This window comes from Belonocnema kinseyi, chromosome 7 (genome assembly GCF_010883055.1).
Source record: "Belonocnema kinseyi isolate 2016_QV_RU_SX_M_011 chromosome 7, B_treatae_v1, whole genome shotgun sequence".
Lineage (NCBI taxonomy): Eukaryota > Metazoa > Arthropoda > Insecta > Hymenoptera > Cynipidae > Belonocnema > Belonocnema kinseyi.
The window spans coordinates 74,010,221-74,028,511 of NC_046663.1; the positions used below are offsets into that span (position 1 = coordinate 74,010,221).

The following is an 18,291-nucleotide window of genomic DNA, read 5'->3' on the forward strand; positions in this document are numbered from 1 at the left end:
GGTGGACAGCAGCTTGTCCGAAAATAATAGTGATACCGATAATTTTCAAACAGATTCTGGTATTAATAAATAATTTTATTAATTCAAATTTTCATTGAAGTGTATCTCTAGGTACATCTACATTGTCGATATTACTTTTGTGTAAACTCATGTTTAAACGAAATTAGATATCGAATTGAAAATTAAATAATACGCACAAAGGAGCATTCATAATAAATTGGTATAGTTATAAAAAAATTGTTTTTATAATAATAAACATTTAGGAACATAACCAGGGTTGCTACAAAGTCCTAATTTCGAAATTCTCTGACTTTCCCTGACTTTTACCAGACCAGTTTTTCATTTTCCCTACACGTTATAAATTTTTCTTTTAATTATAAAAACAATTTTACACCTAGGCGATCAATAATGCTAATGCAAACAAATGTTTCTTTTTAAATTGTGGGCATCCGCATGGAAAGGGCTCTTAAAGCCGGAATGGAGTTACGTCAACTTTAGCCTATAATTTTGACCTCAACTTAGAAAAACGCCAATATCTCCTAAACTAGAATCGGCCATAAGGGTCTTTTTATGCGAAGGCCCACAATTTATTTTAAACGCCTTTAGAGAGGGGAGAGAGTTTGTGGGAGATAAAGTTTCAACTAAAAACTTCATTTTTTTATTAAAACACAAATTTTGCACAAAATACATGAATTTTCATTCAACTAGTTTAGTTTTTAAGTCAAAAATATAATTTTTTTTTTAAGAATGGAATAATTTAATTTTCAAACTATAAAAAAATGTCATTCATAATATTACATTTTTAAGCCAAAAGGAAAATTTGTTAACAAAATAGTTGAGTTTTCAACGCGAAAAAAGAAGTTTATTTACCAAATGGCAAGTGATTAAACTTACAACCAAACAGTTGTATGGTTGATCTCCGTGCTAAATTTTCGAAATTCCTACTTTCTAATGCCAATGAAACATCGAGGAAACAAAAATTTTGTGGGATATCTAGAAATTTAAAAAAGTTTTAACAGGGACACAAACCAAGGAAAGTTGTAGATGTCGACGATAAAAGTATCTGATTAGGTACAATTTATCTGTTTATTGAGTATGAACAGTATAGCCTTAGTATACATTTAAATCAATTTGCTTGACTGAAATGGAAATTATTCAATTTAAATGAATTACCCAATGCCGATAAGAATATGGCATTATTATGTCAGTCAATAACCGGGTTAGTCTCAAAGTGCAAGTGAGACAGCTGTTACGTTACGAGGCCAACAACAAAAAATCTGACTAATCATTAAAATGATTGCTGCATGGGCAAGTTGAGAAGAATTATATTTTCGACCAAATTATTTTTCTCAGACCATACAAAACATTACATATTTGTACGTACTTCTTTTCTATATCGATAGAAATATTAAAAATTGTTCAACTTCAAAATAAACATTTTTATGTAAAATACAATGTTTTAATTGAAGCAGTTTAAGGCACATAAATTAGAGAGCATTTTAATTTATTTTTTACTTTGAATTAAAAGAATTCAAAATTTGATAATTAAAAATTTGAAATCTTTGAAATTTGAGAATCTGTAAATAAGAAACACTTGAAACTGTACACCTTTAATGTAAAACCCATCGAAATTGATTTTTTTTCTGCCTACAAACTTTAATAATTTCGGTATTAATAATTTGAAAACACAATAAATTTGACCATTTATGAATCCAAGGATTTCTGATATAAAGCTTTCAAAATTGAATCATTTTTATTTTGAAAAGATTGAAAATTGTACATTTAAACTGGATGGATTTCTAATAAAAAATGTTAATCTGGAAGAAGTTGGATTAAATTATTTTGTATTATATTTTTCGTGTTACTTCTTATTATTTTTCTAATAAATGTATTATTTTTACATTGCGAGGTTAAAATTGGATGGTGTCAAAACAAATAGAAAATCAGATATTTGGATTTCATTTTCATTGAAATATAATGTAAAGTTCCTACTCTTCCTACTCTCACATTACGTGTCAGTTTCAATCAATATATTTTTCTATATTATATTATCTGAACTTCAGAAAAGGCGACCTCTTATTATCCTGCTTTTTATGTCTATTAATAAATAAACAATGATGAATACATTATGCACTTAATCTGCATAGGTGATTATTTATTGTCACATGAAAATATTGCAATTAAATACATTTGTGACATATAAAGATCGTTTTTTTCTGTAAAAAGAACTCAATAATAGCATAACTTATAGGTATGCCTTTTAAAATACTCGTGAAACGTTTAAAATCATTTGTTAGTAATAATTTATTGAAACAGTTGATGCAGCTGATTCATTTATTTAGTCACTATCAGACGATTGTTTTCTTTCACCAAAACTTCCAATTATACCGAAAAACATTGCAATGCTGGTTTATATTCTATTCTAAGGTGAATAAATGATATAATTTTGGCATATAAAAAAATATAGCAAAAATCCTTATTTTTGATAATCATTCGAATACGTATGAAAAGAATAAACTTTTGATAAAAAAGTAGATTTTATAATAATAGCGACCAACAATATATAAATTAATATTAAATAATACTAATATAACTAAGTTTCATTTTCCACCAAATAGTAGAATTTAAAACCAAAAAATATCATTAATTTCCAACTTAAAAGTTGCTTTAATGACCAAATAATTGAACACTCGCCAATTAGTTCAATTTTCCAAACCAAAAAGACGAATTTTTTCGAAGACTTTTCTATCATAAATGATAAATGTTCAATCTAAAAGGATGAATTCTGACAAAAATATTTAATTTTCGATCCACCCGAGTAAAAATGCTTAGACTTGAGTTCGACTTGGTTATGTCTTGAGTTCGTCTCCAAGACATCGATGTCTAGCTGCTTCTCAAAACTGAGTCGAGACATAGGCATTCGTCTTACTTTTATGGCCACGACAGGTAAAACGACGTTTACTTGTCTCAAATTGAGCCTTGTCTTGGCTGAGATGGTCGAACCTTTTTCGGTTCATAAATGAGATTAAAATTGATGAATGAAAAATTTTTCATTAGTAAATTAGTTTTTTTAAATTAAAAAATTCAGAATCTGTGGGTCTGAACGAGTATAACTCTTGAAAATTTTCTTAAAACAAAAAAAAATTGTAACTTTCTAGAAGGATCTCCTAAGCCGTTAGAAATACGTAAAAACAAACAGCATTTTTGATATCATCGTCAAACAAGTATAATACAAATGAAAATCAGTAAATGATTTGATTGAATATGTATATTGTATAAAAATATACAACTCAATTTGAAGCATTTTTACTCGGGCAAAAGCATGACTTTTACAAAATAATTTAATTTTCAACCTACAAAGACGTCAGTTGAAGTTTTGGTACGAAACGTTTAATTTTCAACAAAAGAGTTAAATTTTCAAGATAATAAGTCGTATGTGCTAGTAAAACGTTGACTTTTAAAAAGTTAAGTTGAATTTTCAACAAAGAAATCAATTTTCAATCAAGGAAGGTAATTTTTCAAATAAAAAAACTATTTTTTAACCGAATATGGAGTCGTCAAATTTTTATTCAAAAAATTTATTTTTAATCAAAAAATGTATTTTTAATCAAAATAAGCACAAATATTTAACCAGTAAAATTCTGCTAAAAAGGACAAATTTTTAAGAAGTAATATTAATTTTCTACTCAAAAAGACGAAATTCTAACAAAATACTTAAATTTTCTAACAAATAGTGAAATTTGCAACTTCTAAAAAATAAACTTTCAACCAAATATGGAAAAGTTAAATTTCCAAATAAAAGAATTAATATTTAACAAAGAAAAAAACGAATTTTCAACAAAATTCTTAAATTTTCGACCAAATAGGTAAATATTCAACTAATTTGTTCAGTTTTTACCATAAAGTAAAATTTTATACCAAAATAGTTGAATTTTGTGCCAAAATAGTTGAATCTTAAAACAAAAATTTTCACAAAATTGTTGAATTTTCAAGCCAAAACGACCAATTTTCTACATAGCAATTGAATTTCCAACCCGAAAACATGAATTTACAACAAAAAAGTTCATTTACATTCAAATAGTTGAATTTTCAACTAAAATTATGAAACTTCAACCAATCAAATTAATCTTTCACAAAGTACATCAATTTTAAACTAAATAGTTGATTTTTCAGCAAAAGTAGTTGAGGTCTCAAGGAAACATCTAAAAGTTGGTATTTCAATTGAAAAAGATTTTAATATGAAACCAAAAACAATTCATTTCAACCACAAAAGACGAATTTTCAAGTAGATAGTTTAACCCTTAACCAGAACAGACGAATTTTCAATAAGAGTTGAATCCTCAACCAAAAAAAATTAATTTTCAAACAAAAATTTTTATTTGAATCCAAAAGGGATTAATTTTCAACTAAGAAGGTTAATTTTCTGCCAGAAAATACAATTTTTCGACAAAATACTTGAATTTCTAACCAAACTACTGAATTTTTAGCTAGAAAAAATCAAATTTCATTTCAAAATATCAATTTTCAAACCGAATTTGGATTGTCATATTTTTAGTTAAAAAAATATTTCTCTGTCAAAAAAGACGAATTTTCAACACAAAACATAAAGTTAAAAAAATAGAAATTTTAAAATAAATTGTTGAATTTTGAAGTAAAAAAGATTAGTATTAAGCGAGAAAATTTCACTTAGAAAGTTGAATTTTAATTGAAACAATTCATTTTTAAACAAAAATGAAACGAATTTGCGATAAAATTGTTAAATTTTCAACTAACGAAATTAATCATCAACCAAAAAAATAATTTTATAGAATTTACAATACCGGCTAGGAGTATGAGGACACCCAAAACTCCAGCGATTAAAAACATGCACACTAGGGTGATCCAAAAATCAATGGCAAAATTTTTTTGCATGCTAGAGGGCAACGACCCCCCCCCCCCATTTCATTCCAAATCCGTAGAAAGAAATTCCATAATTTTTAACTTTTTAATTTCTTTAATTCAACAGGTGCTGGTTTTGACTTGAAGTTTCCCATGTAAAATGCATGGGGAAAAATCTTATGAAAGGTCTTATGAAAATACTTAATTATAAAACATGCATTACTTAAATTATTAGATTAGCAAACTTTTACTTTTCATTTCATTTATTAATAGGATATATATAACTTGTTTAAATCTTATATCTGGCACTGAGGAGGACCCCTATCCGTGGTCGAAACGTTTGCCAATCTAATAATTCTAGTAATGCATGTTTTATAATTAAGTATTTTCATAAGACCCTAATGCCAATGAAAAATTTCTTCAAACAAAAAGAAATCACTTTTTTGTGTTTTTAAAAGAATTTTTTAGGGTTTGCAAAAATGTGACGGGAAAGTATGGGGGCCTGTAGAGAATTATCCAACGAAGAATTTCATCTATCTGACATATGGGTTCGACACCCCTAATACAACCCCACGAGTACCTGAAAACTACCCTTAAAACCAGAAATGTCGATTTTTCATGAAATCGACCTATTGAACACTGTCTTCTCATATTTTTTTTACTTAAAATTATTAATATTGGTCTAGAGTATATATTTATTATCATTGGTTAATTAATTTCCAATTATTTAAACAAATTAAATTTGTTTTATCTTAAATTTGTCTTGAATTTCGTAGGTCCAATTTGTGTCAGCTCAAAGAACAGAGTTGGAAAGGCGGTCCCTGGAACTTCGGGAAGAGAGGGCCAGAGCCGTGGCTGCCCTCGAGGAAGCCGAAGAGAGGGCCGCAGCCTTGGAGAGACTGGGCAACGAAGCGGAACATCGAGTGAGAGTGGCTGAGCGAGAAAGGTGAGGCTCTTAACAGATCAAAAAATGTCTCAAGTAATGTATTATAAGTATAATCAGGTTTTTGCATATTTTAAAATATATTTTTTCCGAAATTAAATTAAAGGAGCAATACAAATTCAATATAGTTTCTCGAGGAAAGTTTTTAGAAAAAGTTAAAATCTTTGATTTTTTAAAAATTTAAAAACTATACTCTTTAAATATTTTGCGGGAAGATGCATTCTGATAGGGCCAGCGTCGGAAGTAAACATCAGTCTGATTAGTGCAGTTAATGAGGGAATTAATATGGCCGCTAGTGATTGCAGTAAACATAACCTATTTTCACGTTTATTACTCAAGATGTGTTTAAAAAGTATGAAGAAAGGTCCATAAAGGTGTTTAAAAACTTAAAATTCCACGAAAATCGGTATTTGCAATGTGTGGCAGTGCGAATGTGCCAAATGTCGACATGTGGATGCTTACGAATATTTTCGCCAGCTGACAGCTGAATACTTATAGTTAGTCAATAGAGCCACTACATACCATTATTGTGATTGGTTCAGCAGTTTGCAGGAAGCGACGCATGAATGACACTGTTGTTGTATTTAAAAAATGTATTACCTGAAATTCAAGTAATAAACCCATTATATTTTAGCTGCTCTAAAATTTCCCACATAGAGTCCAGAGTTTTAGAGGTAACGGCTTCTCGCCTTGCTTTATTGCGACATTTAACTAATCTCCTTTTCAACACCCGCGCGTTTTACTTTATACCGGACACGCTACCTACTCTGATTTACCAGAGTTCAGACGCGTAGGTACATGTTATTTGTATCGATGATTTCCAAGAAGAATATTATACTTGAGCTCAACTAAGTTGCAAACGCAAAAATTAAAGCGTTCGCTTAAAAACTCATCTTTTTATAAAGCTAGAAAACATAAATGCTGCGCGTTTATAATTTGTTTTTTCACGCAATGTTTCATTTAAAATATAATATAAATTTACAATTTTGGGGTTCCATAGTATCCATTATTATTGATTCTAATTAGCAGAAAATTATTTAAGATTGTAAACCTTCTTTTAAAACTAATTTGTTGAAAAATATGTTAACATAATCTAAAAATTTTCCAAAACTGTCATTCTTCTTTGAAATATAACCCAATTTTCGATGAAAAACCACAGCATAACCTAAAATTGTTCTAAAATTTGTAATCTTGTCTGAAATCCATTGATTTTTTATTGAAATTACTGATTTTCGATATAAAACACCAAGCAACCCAAAAATTGTACAAAAATGGTAAATTTAATGATTCTGAATGATGATCTGAAAAAGCTTATGATTTTTTGTTTATAATAAAAGTAAAAGTTATTGATGAAAAACACTAACATAACAATATAAAAAATTGTTTTAAATTGTAAATCGTCTTTGAATTTTATATCAATATTTTCGGGGAAAATCGTAAAAATTGTACGCAAGGTTTAAATCTTTTATGAAATCTAATCATTTTTTTTGCTTTTCATTATCATTATTTAAAACAAAAATCATATTTATTAAATGTAATTATTTATGTTTAAAAATACAAATTTCAGGTAATTTTCAAGTTTCACATAACATGAAGTGGTTGAAACATTTTTAATATTCTTTAAAGTCTAATAAATTTTGTATCATAAATATTAATAATTTTCGACAATAAATACTACCATAACAGAAAATTGTGCCGATTTTTCAATCTTTTTCGAAATATAGTATTTTTGTTTAAAAATGTTAATTTCTGATAAAAAAAGTTAACAAAACTGAAAATTATAAATTGATAAAAAAATTTTTATCTTTGAAATCTACTTTTTTTTATTAAACATACCCAATGGGAATATTGATGATGACTTTTATTAAAAAATGATAATTTCTCTGAAAAAACTAACACAACCTACAATTTCTAGAAAACTTTAGTCTACTTTGAAACCTTTTGATTTTATAAATTTTAAAAATACTAAGTTCCACGGTTCTAGAGAAAATCACTCACATAAAACATGTATAATATATTCAATATTCGGCGATTTTCTTGTGTCGGAAATTTCACAATGGCGGAAACTTCATAATATGATCGTGTTTTTTGAAAATAATTGCGGTTTCAAAATTGAAAAAACAATTAAAAATAAATATTTGTAAAAACTTGAGAAAAAAATGTCGAACACAGTAAAATTCGAAAAAAGAAAATGTTCGAAATAGATTTCCGGAATTAAAAAACTTCTGACAATTTAACCTTCCCGAAATGGAAAGTTACCTAATAATAAAAGTCCCGACAGTTCATAACATTAATACATTCAAAAACTCCTGTCATAGATAATTCCCGAAATAAAATTGCCGAAATGATAAAATATTTGAAACTATAAAAATTCGAAACAGGAGAATTTCGGAATTATAAAGTTCCCGAATTTAAACATTAAAAAGATTGTTTTAATCATTTTTATTTCGGGAATTTTTCTTTTTTCCATTTACTAATGTCAGGAATTTTCTATTTTTTTTTTTTTGTCAGGAATTATATTCAGGATTTTTTTCCGTCCCGGAAGCTGAAGTTTGTTGCGTAAATTCGTTGGGATTTTTTCATGTCCAACATTCGCTAAGTATCCAAAATAATGACACTTCTAAAATTAACTACCACCAGTCAATAAAACAATTTTGGAATTTTTATTTGTAATAATTTACGCAATATGGTTCAAATGACGCTTCACAAAAGTTATGGAACGAATAACAATAATGTAAAGAACACATCTATATTTTTCAACAAAAGAATTTTATTTCTCTACTAAAATTGAACTATACCGTCAACCAAAATCTAAAAATGTATGTGACAAAAAGTTTTCTTTAATTTTAATAATTAAAATGATATTATCAGTCATGCTTTATAAAAAAAATTTGTTGAAGAAAAAAGTGTAAAACATACAAGCTTCTTAACAATTTTTCAAAAACAGTTGAATTTTAATTAAGAATGCCTTAATTTTTCAACAAAAACGTTCCCTACAAAATGTACTATCTTCAATTTTTAAAATAAGTAAATATTATTTAAACAGAATCATTTATTTATGTGTTTTTAAACATAGATTTGGAGTAAGCTTCCCCCCCCCCAAAACCATCAATTATTAAAATTAAACCATGTTTCAAAAAATTAGTAAAAAGTGATACTAAACAAAAATTTACTTGCAGAAAACATTATCGAACAGTTTTTGTTTTATTATTCTGATTTAACAAATATCAAATTCCATATAATTTTATCATAAAGTAGAAAGTTTCAAAGTGATCCATGAAATTTTTCAGAATTTGTTATGCATATTTACTACATTTTTAAGACACCAGGTCAATTTGACCCCTATTAACATTTAGAAAAACTAAGATCGTTACTGCAGAGTATAATTATATGCTTACATGTATTTGATGCTCATTAAACTTTGATGGTATCCTATGTAAAGCAGTTAGATTTTTTGCTCTCTCACTTTTTCCCAACTAAATAATAAAAAGAAGATAAAAGTAGAAAAAGTAGATTTTTGGGTGACAGATGAGAATTACCGTTTTTTTTTTTTATTTCCTGGTCCGCTAGACACTAGCTATTTCGGACATCCGATTCTCGGCACTATAACTACCCTAATAAGAAAAAGTGAAGAAAATTGGTTTTGACAATTTCAATAAGAATAATCAGAATGAATAAGAGCAATCAGAAAAGCTGAAAAAAGATGTTGATGCTTGTTGAAAGGAAACGGTGAAATCGAGCATGGAGAGCTAGGAACGGCTGCAATAATTTATTTTGTGAAGATTTTGACCATCTGCTTCTCTTTTTAGGGACGAGCTGGCGGCGACTTTGGCAGCGATCGAGGCCGAGAGGAGAGGCAGATCGGGATCGATTCAGAAACCGCCGAGATCACTTCAGGCGGAAATGGAATGCGAGGAGAGCGGAAGTTCGCTGGGGGAGCAGGAAGACCTCAGAGCGGAAGTGACACGCGCGTGCAAGCGTTTGAGGGAGTTGTGCTCGAGACTACGAAGGGGCGAAGACGACTCGGGTCTCCAGAGCGATTGCGACGAGTCGATGCTCGTCATCGCCAATGGAGCTGAAGCTGAGGTGGGTTCCAGTCAAACTTTTATCCTTTATATCCTTTTCCCTCGTCTCGTCTCATCGGCTCGCATTTCCGTTAACCCCTTCACTTCTCAGGTATGGGTGGTCGATGCAATTTAATCCTGCATCACTCTAGGTTTCAATGTCGACGCTTGACACGGGAATAGTAGTTTATGTGACGAAGAGGATGTTTTCAGCAGGAGCAGGCGGTGATCGTAAGCAACTAGCAAGCCGAAGACGAACTGAAGGCGAGCCGCAGGCAAGCCGACTGCTCTTTCTGCAAACATCACTCGAGCCGGAAAAAGTTTACGTGCGCGTCCCATACAACATTTTTTCTGATACTTTTTCCAGAGAATAAAGACATTTTTTTAAATTTCTGTTAATTTTGGTCATTTTAAACTTCTTGACATTTTGAAAATTTTGGTAATTTGAAATATCTTATAATTTTGAAATTTTCTGGTAAGTTTGTAAATTGTTGTCAATTTTCATAAAATTTCGTTAATTTATGTTAATTTTTCAATTTTGTATATAAAAATGTTCAAATAAGTAACTTTTTCAATGTTTTTATTTCTATAGGTTTCTAAACTTTATTGATAAAAGAGAATAAAAGAGAAAATTTTAGGTGTAAATTAATTTGTAATAAGGGCAAATAATTTGGCCTCAATATTTTCCTAATTTAATATAATTTGTAAACTTTTTTGCTTTTACAGATGCCGAAAATAAGATTTCGGCAAAATTTGTTAATGATTTAGATTTCATCTTAAAGGATTAATTTTAATTTTTTAAAATTTATTAAGTCGAAAAAAAATCTGGCAGATTTAAAAATTATTTTCTTAATTTTTCAGGATCTTAACATTTTTGGGACAGCTTAGTTATTTCAAAAGTTATTTAAAAGTTTTGAAAAGTTTCGAAGTTATCTTTCATCTTCTCAAAAATTAACTAACTTTTCAAACAAAATGTAGATATTTGAAAATTTTGTAAAAAGAAGCTTTTCAGGAATATCGAAAGTTTTCAAGAAAATATACAAAAATGTGTTAACATTTTTAGGATTTAAAATGTTAACAAAATGTGGATTTGAAGTTTCGAAAGAAAATTTAGAATCGTTTTATGAATTTTGAAAGGTTCCAAGAGAAAGAACATTTTTCTTAATATTCATGGAAAATTTTTTATGTTTTGAAAATATTTAAAATGAGTTTTCAAGATTTCGAATAAGAATGTAAAATATTTTAGAGACAATTCGACTAAGTTTAAGAAATATTGAGAATTTTCGAAAAGATAAAAAAATAATTCAAACATTTTTAAGATTTCAAATTTTGTTAGCAAAATGTAGATTTTAGAAGATTTTGACAAAATTTAGATGTACTTTTTAATTTCTTCGGCATTAGCGAATAATTATTGAAGAGTTGTCACAAAAAACCGGTATGAAAATTAATTAATTTGAATTTTAAGTGAATTTAATATTAACTCTGTGATAAATATATGTTATTATAATTAAACTGTTATATTAAAAAATTAAAGTTAGTTTCTTGTAATTACTCCTCAATAATTGATCGTTAATACCAGTGACATTACAAATTATACGTAAGAATTATTTGACAATTAGAATACCAAAAATAAGTAACCAGAGATATGTTTATAAATAACAGGAAAATACAGAACATCCTTTTTTTAATTTGGTTAAATATAACAACCGTCATGTTAACCAAATTTGCCAAACATTACATCAAAATGTTATTTTGTTCAAGATAATAGATATAGGATAATAAGATATAAGATTACATGAAATTATAAATAGGAAAGCGTTACATGTGAAATGCATTTTATTCGTGCCTATGGTAAGAGGAGATTTGATATTTACAATCCGGGAGTCACCGAGGAAAACCGGAAATTTTGAGGACAAAAATTAGTAGCTATTTTATTAAAGACTTTGAACTTTTTATTGGTGAGGATATATTTCATTTAGAGAGATTGAGGCAAATTATTTTGTTCATACTTTCAATATATATCTTTATTTAGTTAAAAACTTAAAATAAATACCGATGTTTCGACCTGTCTTTGGGTATTCCTCAAGGTAAAAAATTACGAAAATGTCTGAAACAAATCCTCGTTGAAATGAAAATACGAGCAAACGGTTATCGTACGAAACCATTTTAATAACTATTTGACATTTGTCAAAATTTCGTCCTGGCGCAGTTCATAATATGTCTGTATTTTTTCTTTCCCTGACAACAGTAGTCTAATGACTTAAAAAATGTCTAGATGGGTAGTCCCCTCTTTCCTCTTTAAAAAAGGACGACTACATATCGCCGGTGCTTATGAAAAAAACCTGCAAAATAAATCTATGAAGAAAACCCATTTTCAAAGACGCCGTGAAAAATAAATTGTTTATTACGTCGCTTTGGAAAAAACATTGTTTTAAAATACCGTGAAGAACACATCTAAGTAAAATGCTACGAAAAAAAATAAATTTCGGTAAATGCTGAGAAAAAACCTTATTTGCATAAGCGCCGTGAAAAGAAATCTTATTTTTGAAAAAGCCGTGAAAAAAGACCGTATTCGTTAAGACTTTTAATTAAACTGTTTTATTCCAAGAAAAAAAAACTATAATAATCATTTTCCCGTAAAAAAAGTATTATTGGTGGACTATGGAAAACACTATAAAGAAATATCAAGTTAAGGGCATGTGATACTTACAGTTTACCCGGCTTTTTTTTCACAAAAATGAAAATTTTTAAAAACTGAATTCGGAGATGCTATAAAATATAATAACGGAAGTCGTCGGACTCTTTTTTGAGGGATAATAACAAAACAAATTTATTGTGCTAAATAAAAATTTTATGCATAAGCATTATTTTGAGGTTAATCGTTTTTCATCTCTGCCTTTCCGATAATCTGGAATTTATTTATGAAATAAACTTTTTTGATTGCCTGCAAAAAGGGTTAGTTCCGGGAGATTAGTTACTATGTTTATTTGTAAGTCCAAAGTTTTCGGCCAAAAATATTGTGTAGTTTGGAATTAACGCTCGGGTGAATTGTAACACACATAACCTCGAAATATACACGCACGTTGTTAGCAATATCAAATTTTTTTTGATAAAAAAAAACACAAAAAAAGTGTGTGGGGACGTCCGTTAACATGTTCGCTATCATTTCCCAGATTTTGAACGTAAAATATTTCTTATCCTAGGAATAAAGCCGGGGCAATCTAACACTGAAAAAATCGATACTATTTCCTAAGCGCTATGCAAATTAATCACATTTTTCTAAATTAAAACTTTTAAATTAATCTACAAAAAAAGTGTGTTGGGACGTCCGTTAGCATGTTCGCTATAATTTTCCAAATTTTTAAGACAAAATATTTATTATTCTAGAAAAAAAGCCAGGGCAACTTAAAACTGGTAAGATCGACAATTTTCTAAGTTTCGCATGCCCTTAAAAACGTGTGTTCTACGCTGCCACATAGTGGTCAAAAATCGAAAATCGACTTAATAAATCTTGGATTATTTTAAAAATTGGTATAACGGACTTTTCAAGGTTGCTGATTACGAATCCAATATCAAAAATTCAAAAAACAAAATGGCGGATCCAATATGGCGGACGAGTATGCTAAATAAACGTTCGATTCTTTTCAAAATTGGCATACCGGGGTTTTGAAAGTTGCTGGTTACGAATCTAATCTCAAAAATTTCGAGAACAAAATGTTCGATCCAATATGGTAAACGAGTATGCTAAATATACTTTCGATTCTTTTCAAAATTGGTATAACGCGGTTTTTATGGTCGCTGATTACGAATTTCAAGTTACTAAATTAAAATTAAAATTAGTCGATCAAATTTAGTACACACTGACACGTAAATCTTCAAAATAGTAGATGAGATTTTAAATACTTTGATTTCAATAATGTAAGCATTTATGGAATTTATGGATTACGTTAAGTAAGAGTAAATTTGAACAATTTCATCAACATTTCAACCAAAATTTATGTATCAGTGTTGGCCATATGAGATCTATTTTTAAGAATTACGAGAATCTAATCGTAGATCGGCGATCGTAATCAGCGGCCCCAAAAACCCCTAAGTATAGGTTTTGAAACTTATATATATATATTTTTGAAATTTTTGAAACCGTCATTCTGAATCTGTTATTTTGAATTTTAATATTTTCAAATTCTAACTTCAAATTCGTAATCAGCGATCCCAAAAAACCACGAATAAAAAGTTTTAAGCTCATATAACTTTTTGTCAACATTTTGAAATCACCATCTTGAATCCGCCATCTTGAATTGAAAATTTCGAACTTCTGACTTCAAATTCGTAATCAGCGACCCCAAAGACCCCCAAGTAGAGATTTTCAAACTCATTTATCTCTTTTTTCAAAATTTTGAAATCACCATCTTGCATCCGCCATCTTGAATTAAAATTTTCGAAATTCTGACTTCATATTCATAATCAGTGACCCCAAAAACCTTCGAATAAGAATTTTCAAGTAAATTCACTAAACAGGAAAATACGTGCAACAAAGGGTTAATCTAAAAAATACAAGCATTTAATGTTAAATTATATAACGTATTTTATTATTAATAAAATAATAAACCATTACACTTATAACATTAGGAAAAAGTAATTATTTATATGAAGAAACGATGTGAAAAGATTTGCTTTCCTTATCACGGTATTTTCATGAATAAGGTTTTTTTCACGGCGTTTTCACAAAACATATATTTTTTTCATGGCGTTTTCACGAGTAAACTTTTTCCTCATGGCGTTTCTTAAACAGGGTTTCTTTTCGCAGTATTTACTAAAATATGTTTTTTATTACGGCCATTCAATGATGCGGGTTTTTTTTCACAGTATTTATACAAGACGTGTTTTTTTCACAGCGTTTACCGATAAGTATTTTTCTTTACAGTGTTTACTGACAAATATTTTTGTTCATCACATTTAATAGAATTTAGTTTTTTTCATGGCGTTATGATAAGAAGTGTTTTTTTCACAGCGATATAATTTACGGGTTCATTCTCCTAAGCACCGGCGATATAAGTTAAAAAATCGAAATTTTAAAATGGTTTTGTACGATAACCGTATGTATTTTATATCTCTTTGCTTGCATTTGCATTTGATTATTCTATTAATCCATTGTATCTTTACAATAATTTTACTAAAGTCAATTTGTCTATTTTGCTAATAATGATTCTACCGTTGCAGGCAAATTGTCCTGGAGCGTTATCGGACTTGATAGAAGAACTCTGCAGCCTCGTCCTACCCGGAAGTGGAGGACCAGGTGAATTAGGCCTAGCAGTAGAACTCCACCGAGTACGAGAAGAGTTCGAGCACTCCAAAGACCAATTGAAACAAACTCAGGAAGAATTGAAACGACGAGGGGAGGCTTTGATCGACACGACGAGCAAGCTCAGTGTCTGTGAAGCTGAACTTCGAGGTGCTCGAGAAGAACGTGATCGTGCGAGGGGTGACATCGAAAATTCGGAACTCACCAAAGACGATATTCTCGCTCAGGCTTATCAAAGCCGAGATCAGGCCATCGCCCGGAAAAATAGGGTTGAGGTGGAGCTCGCGAGAACCCGGATAGACGTACTTCAAGCCAACAGTCAGCTGATGGAGGCGATTCAGCAGAAAATCGAACTCAGTCAGCAGCTGGAGCAGTGGCAGATGGACATGCAGGCTCTCCTCGATGAGCACGTCCGGAGTAAATTGACACCCGGGGCCTTGTCTTCGCCCAATGGAGATGGGGCCGAGATTGTCGCGCCCACCCGGAAGAAGAGAAGCTCAAGCACCTCCAAAAAGAGATTTGGACTCTTCTGAACAAATGGAGGTGCTGTCTTATTTATTGTGATTGAAGCAGAGACAAAGTGTGTACATTTAAGAAGAGAAGTCGTTTTAAGTTTTTAAGTTTTCAGTACTTGGAGGGGGTATTCTCGATTTTCTTTAGAAAATGTGCTCTCAGAAAATTAAAAGGGAAAATAGGCTTGTGTATGATTGTGAGTGATTGCAAGTGAATACAATAGTATAAAAAATATTTTCAAAGTTTGAAGAGTTTAAAGTGGTATGGAAGTTAATAATTTCAAAATATAGCCTTCAAAATTGAATTTCAAACTTCAAACTTCAAACGTTCGAAATTCTTCTTTTTTTAAATTGATACATATTTGAAGCTGATAGTTGGTACATTTAAAGTTGAAGAATTTTGGAATCAGAAAGTTTAGGATAGAGCAGGGTGACTACCCGATGAATGATTTTAAATTCTCGGGTTTCTCCCTGGTTCGAACAAATTTTAAGCATTTCAAGAGATTTTTAAACATTGTAAAAATCTCATTGATTTCTGACTTGAAACAGGGAATTTTTGAAAAAAAAATGCATTTATGATTTGAAACATCAGATAATTTTTGGTTATCATAATTACAATTGGGATTGGGAACAGAAAATTCTTTAGAAGAATAATAATTCTAAATTGAATTCCATTCAGTGTCTAACAATCTCTGTTCCAAGTCAAATAAATCATTCTTTCCAAAAATTTCATTTCCAAACAAATTCAAAAATTCCAACTCTAATTTATAATTTTGTTATGGAAATCCCCTTTACCAAAGAGAAAAATTTAATTCATGAAGAAAATTCCCTTTTCCAAATCAGAATTATATTTATTTACAACGTTTTTGTTTATAATTAAGAATTATTGCAAATTTTTTTCTAAAAATTGGAAGAGGAAAGTTTCAAATTCTCGCAAATTTTTATTTGCAAAAAAAAAGAAATTTTAAAAATTCTGATTTGGAACAAGGAATTTCAAAAATCTGACGAATTCTGTCATAGGTCAGGGATTTTTTAAAATTGTTCCGAAAATATTAGGAAAAATTCGAGCCCCTTAAGACATATTAAGGAAATTTCAAAGTTCAAAGGTATTTTATAAATTTACGGAAACCTTTAATATTTTGGAAATCTTATTAAATGTTCTGGTAAAATTAATTTTTCCAAATAAAAAATGATTAAAAATTTTCCTAGTAATCTAGAAAAATTATTTTTTTGTCTGGAAATCGTTTTAAACTTCAAAAAGCTTCTTTTCCAAAATTTGCATAAATCTATTTCTATCAAAATTTTTTTAAATCTTAAAATTAAATTTATTTATCATTTCAAAACTTTTAATATTACTAAATATCTTTTAAAACTATTTCATTTTTCCTATAACTTTTTTAACTGACAAAATTTGCCTTAATACCATCCACACCCTTTCTTGAAATGTTTTGAAATTCTTTTTCATATTTTCTTAAAATTGATTTTTCAAAATAACAAAATAATTTTAAATTTCGTTAAGAATCTGAATAAAATTCTCTCCTTGGCTTCAAACCTTTCAAAATTCTTAAAGCGTTTTTAACATTTTTAAAAATTTTCAAATATCTAATTAATTTTTTTTTAAATCTGATAAATATTTTAATTATTTTTCAGTCATTTCAAACATTCAAAAAAGTTTAAATAAACTTCTGGAATATTTCAGTTTTTCTACAATTTGTAAATCCTACAAAATTACAAGAATTGTATAAACGTTTCCTCTTTTTCGATAGATTATGACTTTTTTAAAAATTCAAGTTAATATTTTAGATTTTATGTTCTCTTTTTCTCTTCAGTTTGTTCATCTGCTAGGAAATAGTACGAATTTCTGCACCATCAATTTTGTAAATAAAAACTTATGGGAAATTTTTAAATAACTTGGAAAACCTAAATTATTAAAAATTTCCCCAAAAGTTTTGATTGACCAAAATTGATGGTATTGAAATTCTTAATATTTTTTAATGGATAAACAAACTGAAAGCGGCATATTTGAAAATTTGAATGTACTTGAAATGTACAATTGTAAATAAAATCTTCAAAATTAAACTATGCATTATAATTCTCAAATGTTAAAAATATGTAGAATTACGAATTGATTATTTTCGAACTATAATGAAACTAAAATAATTAAAAAAGTAAAACATTTGAAATTTGACAAAGAAAAATGTATTATATTTTTGAATATGAAAATTAAAAAACTGGATAGAAAAACAGTAATCGCTTAAAAATTTTCTTTGATTCTTTCGGATGCCAAACAATAACTTTGTTTTGTTCGACTTAAAGAGCTCGATTAAAATTTTATTTTTTAAACTCCGGCTTATTCCATAGTTTCAAATTGAAAGAATTAAATTTCGTATGTGGTCGTCAATAATTGAAACGTTCAAAAAATGGATATTTATTTTGAAAACGTTCCAAATTTAAGTGAAAAATAAAATTATGCCATTAAAATTGAACAGTTAAAAAAATGGAATTCTAATAAATTATAAATAATTTTTTGAATGCGAAAGTGTTTAAAATATAAAATTTTATAATTGGAAATGTAATAAATTCTTCCATTAA

At 28.8% G+C, this 18,291-nt stretch overlaps 1 protein-coding gene across 1 annotated transcript in view; it reads left to right on the plus strand.

Annotated features, from left to right (window-relative positions):
* LOC117177131 (bicaudal D-related protein homolog) overlaps positions 1-16,502 on the plus strand; it is a 97,154-nt gene extending 80,652 nt beyond the window's left edge. Inside the window, exons 3-5 of the mRNA XM_033367628.1 lie at positions 5,655-5,824; positions 9,631-9,907; positions 15,106-16,502. Of these exons, the coding sequence (XP_033223519.1) occupies positions 5,655-5,824; positions 9,631-9,907; positions 15,106-15,720 (1,062 nt within the window). The 3' untranslated portion in view covers positions 15,721-16,502. The remainder of the gene's footprint in view (positions 1-5,654; positions 5,825-9,630; positions 9,908-15,105) is intronic.
* The last annotated feature ends 1,789 nt before the right edge of the window (positions 16,503-18,291 follow it).